Consider the following 7,852-nt stretch of genomic DNA (forward strand, 5'->3'; position numbering starts at 1 on the left):
CGTTGCTCGTGCTATCAACCACTGGTTTGCAGGACCATCAATTGATGTCTCGGTCTGGCGTATACCAGTGAGAGAGTGAGCTGGGTTAACGCCGCCTTTAAATGTCTTTCTGTTATATGATGGCTTGTCGTCTTAATGTTAAGAAGACACAAAGTGCCGTTGGTCTTAGACGTTTAACTCTTTGGTCAAGCCCACGGGCACGATAGCTTCTGTCAGCTTCAGGGTGGGAGGATGCCTGAAGTGATGCAGATCATTGGCGCTTATACTTACCCCTTTGGTGAAGCCCATGGGTACACATGATGCTGATAGAGCCAGAAACATTATCAAGGAAACTATGGGATTCGAACCCGCAACCATACGTTTCTTGTACGCTTCTTTGCACATGAATCTGGGGCGCCTTGGACGAATCACCATTCGTGAGGTGAGGTGAAATTGGGCATTGCGTCGCATTCAAGATCATTGCAATTATACAGAGACGTGCATGTACGTGTATGTGTATGGCTGCTTATGCCAGTTTGACTGTGCTAGCCAAATGAGGTACCATACCGCAGTTTATCATAAGTACTCCACTTATACCAGTCCTGGATTTTATCCACTTAAAGGTAATCTTTTATCGTCTTTTGGTTTCGCGCGACCGGGGATCGAACCACCGACCAACGTTCTGTCGCGCCAAAGACAACTGGGATACCTACAATACATTCTTATACGAAGACGTCGACCCGTGAAGATTCGGGGTAGAACAGGTCTTCAGCAACCCATGCTTGTCGTAAAAGGCGACTAAGCTTGTCGTAAGAGGCGATCGGGTCGTCAGGCTCGATGACTTGGTTGATGCATGTCATCGTATCCCAATTGCATGGATCGATGTTCATGATGTATATCACTGGATTGTCTGGTCCAGACTCAAATAATTACAGACCGGCGCCATACAGCTGGAATATTGTTGAGTGCGGCGTTAAACAACAATTAAACAAACAAACAGATATATGAAGACGTTAAAACCTTAGTGAGGTCTGCTGGGGAGGGATCCTTTGTGTATATAATATCTACTTGGGATCAAAGTTAAGAGACACAGGACTTGTTTTTTGTGATCGTCTCACGATCCAGCTCATTCTGCTATAAGAAGAGCCCAACACGTGATGTTCACATGCACTTGAGCAAAGATGGGTTCGTTGCACAAACATGCGCCCTACGTTTAAATGATTGCTCTGCCTGTGCCTATCAGACAGTTCATTTTTTCGTAAGATTTTTTTACAAGCAATGATTGTCAGCAAACGGACTATGATAACGAAGGCAACGGGCACTTGCATTCTAAATCTCCAAATTCTATCAAACAGGCCCAGATAACATGGAAGAGGTTTTGTTCCACAATGTCATGTACACGCTAGTGACAATGGATTCTGTGGGTGAGTGAGTTTGATTTAACGCCGCTTTAAACAGAATCTGTTAATATATTACGGCGTGTCAGCTGTGCCACGAAACCCACAGTGACGCAGGTCTTGGACCTTCAAAGCTTTGGTAAAACCCACGGTTAGTAAAAGGTTAGTAATGGAGGCGAATCTGAAATTCGAAACCGACTACCGGATCCTGGCAACTAAGGGGGTGCAACTCTGCACAGTGGTTTACGGCGTCCTATGTGTCAGTGAGCCCACTGGCTGCTGAGACGAATGTCTAAGGCGCATGTCATGTCATGTTTGCCATGAGTGTAATATCATAGGAACTAGTGTTTACTGTCGTTAACCAGTTATTGGCAGACAAAATACTAATTATTTTTCTATAATGTGTTTGGGGAAGATGTTTGTATGGGTAGCAGAAACGAGGCAACCCAAGCTAAATTGGTACAGAATAACCCTACTTTGATGAAGACTATTAAAAACTCGGTGATTGACATCAACCGGCTTGATGAAGTTCCCATACTGAAACACAAGGCTACGCGATACATATACCTATAGACAGGCGCCCAGTCTGTGTCATGAACGATACAGCGACATCTGTTGTAAGTGAAGAAACTATATCCATCCGAGGCTTAATTGTTTACATATCATGGCGGCAGCAGACAGACTCTCAACACGGAGGGGGTGGGGATGAAATGATCTGACAGGTTTCTGTACACAAACACTCTAATTGCTGCCATTATAAACTATCAATATTGTCTCTCGTGCGCCCTTCTGGTCTGCGATGTTGATGTAGCAACGCTGCATGATAGTGTAATTATCACGTGTCAGACATGCGCACAAATGCGGACAATACGAAAAAGACATGCGCACAAAAGGGGCACTACCAATGGCTAATGATGATACGAAAGGGAGAAGGGTTGCATTTAATGACTTGGAGGGACAAAAGGAAGATGACAACGATAACGTTGGGAACGGGGAGATGAGAAAGGGGAGGAGTGGGAAGAGGTGGTGGTGGTGGAAGTGGAGGAGGGGGTCGGGGACTTTGTGTTTGTGTGTAGTTGGCGTAAAAGCGTCAACTCCACGATATAAAGTTTAGGCGATACCAGTAATTTCTGATGGAACGGCTTCTGTCGCGGATGAAATCCTTTCTACTCATCTTGAAATGGACTCCAGTGGTCATCTTTGTTTGTTTGGCCGGACAGCGGTAAGGTCAGAGGGCAATAAGGATGGACGTACAAACGATCACCTGTTGGTTATGCCTGCTATTATTGCCAGCGCATCCCATCCTGATCAACATCGACTGCTAACGAGAACCGTTCTTCGTAGACCGGCACGAATAGGCGGAAATGTTGTAACTGTTGGTTTTATTAGGCCGAGTCAGGGAGGTCTCGAGTAGATGGTTTAATGATTTAAATGGCAGTCATCAGATTAGTGCGAGAAAAGTGTCAGAATGTATCGTGTGTTTGTTTGCTGAATATGTGCCTCTTTACAACGATACTAGATGGTCAAATGAATATTACAAGAGACAGCTAGACAGATAAATGGACACTGCCAGGGGAGGTAATTTACATAGCTTCTGCACATGGATAGCGCTGACTCGTCCTGGGGCAGTTAATGCTAAGCTCTATCAGGTGGAGGAAGGAGACATTGACACGAGGGGGAGTAGACACGGGAAAGTGTTGATGAGAAGATGGATTATGTAGTGAGTCTCGCCAATGTTGCGGCAAGAAAGTATACACCTCATGAGTACAAATGTTGAGTGTTGTTGGCCAAGTTAATTGTCGTCGCTCCTTTTGAAGTACCCAATTACCATGGATTTGTCGTCAAGTTGTATTTGGGTAGAGGGATATCAGTACTAGGGATGTTGGTACAGGGATGATTGTACTGGAGATGTTGGTAGTGGGGATGTTGGTAGTGGGGATGTTGGTAGTGGGGGGGTTCGTAGTGAGGATGTTGGTTTTGGGGTTGTTTGTAGTGAGAATGTAGGTACAAGGGATGTCGGTAGTGGGAATGTTGGTATTAGGGATGTTGGCACTGGGGATGTTGGTACAGGGGATGTTAGTAGTGGGATGTTGGTACTAGGGATGTTGACAATGGGTATGTTCGTACTGGGGATGTTGATAGCGGGGATGTTGGTAGTGGGGATGTTGGTAGTGGGGGTGTTCGTAGTGAGGATGTTGGTAGTGGGGATGTCGGTAGTGGGGATGTGAGTAGTGGGGATGTTAGTGCTGGGGATGCTGGTAGTGAGGATGTTGGTAGTGGGGATGTTTGTAGTGAGGATGTTGGTAGTGGGGTTGTTGGTAGTGAGGATGTTGGTAGTGAGGATGTTGGTAGTGAGGATGTTGGTAGTGAGGATGTTGGTGGTGGGGATGTGAGTAGTGAGGATGTTGGTAGTGAGGATGTTGGGACAGGGATGTTGGTAGTGGGGATGTTGGTAGTGTGGATGTTCGTAGTGAAGATGTCGGTAGTGAGGATGTTGGTAGTGGGGATGTTAGTGATGGGGATGCTGGTAGTGAGGATGTTGGTAGTGGGATGTTTTTAGTGAGGATGTTGGTAGTGGGGTTGTTGGTAGTGAGGATGTTGGTAGTGGAGATGTTGGTAGTGAGGATGTTGGTAGTGGGGATGTTGGTAATGAGGATGTTGGTAGTGGGAAAGTTGGTAGTGAGGATGTTGGTAGTGGGGATGCTGGTAGTGAGGATGTTGGTAGTGAGGATGTTGGTAGTGAGGATGTTGGTAGTGGGGATGTTGGTAGTGAGGATTTTGGTAGTGGGGATGTGAGTAGTGGGGATGTTGGTACTTGGGATGTTGGTAGTGGGGTTGTTGGTAGTGGGGATGTTGGTAGTGAGGATGTTGTAGTGAGGATGTTGGTAGTGAGGATGTTGGTAGTGGGGATGTTCGGACAGGGGATGTTGGTAGTGAGGATGTTGGTAGTGGGGATGTTGGTAGTGAGATGTTGGTAGTGGGGATGTTGGTAGTGAGGATGTTGGTAGTGGGGATGTTGGTAGTGGGGATGTTGGTAGTGAGGATGTTGGTTGTGGGGATGTGAGTAGTGGGGATGTTGGTACTGGGGATGTGAGTATGCGGGATGTTGGTACTGGGGATGTTGGGACAGGGGATGTTGGTAGTGGGGATGTCGGTAGTGGGGATGTCGGTAGTGAGGATGTTGGTAGTGGGGATGTGAGTAGTGAGGATGTTGGTTGTGGGGATGTGAGTATGCGGGATGTTGGTACTGGGGATGTTGGGACAGGGGATGTTGGTAGTGGGGATGTCGGTAGTGGGGATGTCGGTAGTGAGGATGTTGGTAGTGGGGATGTTGGTAGTGAGGATGTTGGTTGTGGGGATGTGAGTAGTGGGGATGTTGGTACTGGGGATGTTGGGACAGGGGATGTTGGTAGTGGGGATGTGAGTAGTGGGGATGACGGTATCGGGGATGTCGGTAGTGAGGATGTTGGTAGTGGGGATGTTGGTAGTGAGGATGTTGGTACTGGGGATGTTCGGACAGGGGATGCTGGTAGTGGGGATGTTAGGTCTGGGGATGTGGTACTAGGGATGTTGGTAGTGGGGATGCTGGTAGTGAGGATGTTGGTAGTGAGGATGTTGGTAGTGAGGATGTTGGTAGTGGGGATGTTGGTAGTGAGGATGTTGGTAGTAGGGATGCTGGTAGTGAGGATGTTGGTAGTGGGGATGTTGGTAGTGAGGATGTTGGTAGTGAGGATGTTGGTAGTGGGGTTGTTGGTAGTGAGGATGTTGGTCGTAAGGATGTTGGGACAGGGGATGTTGGTGCTAGGGATGTTGGTACTAGGGATGATGGTACTGGGGATATTGGTAGTGGGATCTTGGTAGGGGGGGGTGGGGGGGGGGGGGGGGGTGTCTGTAGTGGGGATGTTGGTAGTTGGTAGTGAGGATGTTGATAGTAAGGATGTTGGTACTGGGGATGTTGGGACAGGTGATGCTGGTACTAGGGATGATGGTACTGGGGATATCGGTAGTGGGATCTTGGTGGTGGTGGTGGGGGGGGGGGGGGGGGGGGGGGGGGTCGGTAGTGGGGATGTTGGTAGTGAGGATGTTTATTGTAAGGATGTTGGTACTGGGGATGTTGGGACAGGTGATGCTGGTACTAGGGATGTTGGTACTAGGGATGTTGGTACTGGGGATGTTGGTACTGGGGATGTTGGGACAGTGGATGTTGGTAGTGGGGATGTTGGGACAGGGGATGTTGATAGTGAGGATGTTGGTACTGGGGATGTTGGTACTGGGGATGTTTGTAGTGGTGATGTTGGTACTGGGGATGTTTGTAGTGGGTATGTTTGTACTGGGGATGTTGGCACTGGGGATGCTGGTAGTGAGGATGTTAGGTCTAGGGATGTTGGTACTGGGGATGTTGGGACAGGGGATGTTGGTAGTGGGGATGTTGGGAAAGGGGATGCTGGTAGTGAGGATGTTAGGTCTGTGGATGTTGGTACTGGGGATGTTTGGACAGGGGATGTTGGTAGTTGGGATGTTGGTAGTGAGGACGTTGGTAGTGGGGATGTTGGTAGTGAGGATGTTGGTAATGGGGATGTTGGTAGTGGGGGTGTTAGTAGTGAGGATGTTAGTAGTGGGGATGTTAGTAGTGAGGATGTTGGTAGTGGGGATGTTGGTAGTGGGGATGTTGGTAGTGGGGATGTCGATAGTGAGGATGTTGGTAGTGGGGATATTGGTAGTGAGGATGTTGGTAGTGAGGATGTTGGTAGTGGGGATGTTGATAGTGGGGATGTTAGTAGTGAGGATGTTTGTAGTGAGGATGTTGGTAGTGGGGATGTTGGTAGTGGGGATGTTGATAATGGGGATGTTAGTAGTGAGGATGTTGGTAGTGAGGATTTTGGCAGTGGGGATGTTGGTAGTGAGGATGTTGGTAATAGGGATGTTGGTAGTGGGGATGTTGGTAGTGGGGATGTTGGTAGTGAGGATTTTGGTAGTAGGGATGTTGGTAGTGAGGATGTTGGTAATGGGGGTGCTTGTAGTGAGGATGTTGGTAGTGGGGATGTTAGTAGTGAGGATGTTAGTAGTGGGGATGTTGGTAGTGAGGATGTTGGTAATGGGGATGTTAGTAGTGGGGATGTTGGTAGTGGGGATGTTGGTAGTGAGGATTTTGGTAGTGGGGATGTTGGTAGTGGGGATGTTGATAGTGGGGATGTTAGTAGTGAGGATGTTTGTAGTGAGGATGTTGGTAGTGGGGATGTTGGTAGTGGGGATGTTGATAATGGGGATGTTAGTAGTGAGGATGTTGGTAGTGAGGATTTTGGCAGTGGGGATGTTGGTAGTGAGGATGTTGGTAATAGGGATGTTGGTAGTGGGGATGTTGGTAGTGGGGATGTTGGTAGTGAGGATTTTGGTAGTAGGGATGTTGGTAGTGAGGATGTTGGTAATGGGGGTGCTTGTAGTGAGGATGTTGGTAGTGGGGATGTTAGTAGTGAGGATGTTAGTAGTGGGGATGTTGGTAGTGAGGATGTTGGTAATGGGGATGTTAGTAGTGGGGATGTTGGTAGTGGGGATGTTGGTAGTGAGGATTTTGGTAGTGGGGATGTGAGTAGTGGGGATGTTAGTAGTGAGGATGTTGGTAGTGGGGATGTTAGAAGTGGGGATGTTGGTAGTGGGGATGTTGGTAGTGGGGATGTTGATAGTGAGGATGTTAGTAGTGAGGATGTTGGTAGTGGGGATATTGGTAGTGAGGATGTTGGTAGTGAGGATGTTGGTAGTGGGGATGTTGGTAGTGAGGATGTTAGGTCTGGGGATGTTGGCACTGGGGATGTTGGTAATAGGGATCTGTCAGAGGGTTTAGTAGCTGATGATAACACGGCATAGAATCGTCGATGCAGGATACAATATACCTGACAGCCTATTATTAACAAGAAAGAAATTCAGAATCACAGAAACATATCTGAAAATATCATGTTTAAACATAACTATGCGTGAACAACATGCAGTACATGTTTTGGTTCATAACCGCAGTGTAGTTGAGGTTTATATACTACTCAAAACAAGTTAAAGAACACCACTACTGGAAGACGTTGTGTTGCAGTACCCACAGCCATGGCAGATTGACTATAGCCAGATGCAAAACTCGGGTGTTCTGTAACTTCTTTTGGGTAGTGTAGAGATTCATATATCGATCGTTCGATACACGTCTATGGGTGATATCAGTTCAGGAAACTGCTTGCACGCAGCTCCACGTATATAATTTAAACTGTGAACAATAAATCTATCTAAACACCAAACCAAAATAATTCTGTCCGTTGAATGATCAAACGTGTTTGACTGATCTATTTAATTGGACACATTGAGAAATATCATGCTTCTTGTCTGTCAACCAGATGATGCATATACCTACATATAAAGAGAAGGAAACGAAAGTTGTGTTTGTTTGTTGGTTGTTACGCCGCATTCAGCAATATTCCAGCTGTATGACGGCGGTCTGT

The 7,852-nt window shown here is 47.1% G+C and overlaps 1 protein-coding gene across 1 annotated transcript; it reads right to left on the reverse strand.

Annotated features, from left to right (window-relative positions):
* Positions 1–3,616: 3,616 nt before the first annotated feature.
* Positions 3,617–7,468, reverse strand: LOC125375966 (mucin-2-like). The gene is made up of 3 exons (XM_048387068.1): positions 7,463–7,468; positions 5,483–7,199; positions 3,617–5,322 (listed from the first exon to the last, which is right to left on the reverse strand). The coding sequence occupies exons 1-3, from the start codon at positions 7,466–7,468 to the stop codon at positions 3,617–3,619; spliced, it is 3,429 nt and encodes a 1,142-aa protein (XP_048243025.1).
* Positions 7,469–7,852: the final 384 nt, after the last annotated feature.

This window comes from Haliotis rufescens, unplaced genomic scaffold, assembly GCF_023055435.1.
Source record: "Haliotis rufescens isolate VD_foot unplaced genomic scaffold, xgHalRufe1.0.p SCAF_64, whole genome shotgun sequence".
NCBI classification, from domain to species: Eukaryota; Metazoa; Mollusca; class Gastropoda; order Lepetellida; family Haliotidae; genus Haliotis; species Haliotis rufescens.

Coding starts and splice junctions, on each gene's coding strand:
- LOC125375966 (XM_048387068.1), bottom strand. Junction 5,323..5,482: donor CACCTGTCCCAACATCCCCA/GTACCAACATCC, acceptor CAACATCCCCAG/TACCAACATCCTTACTATCA.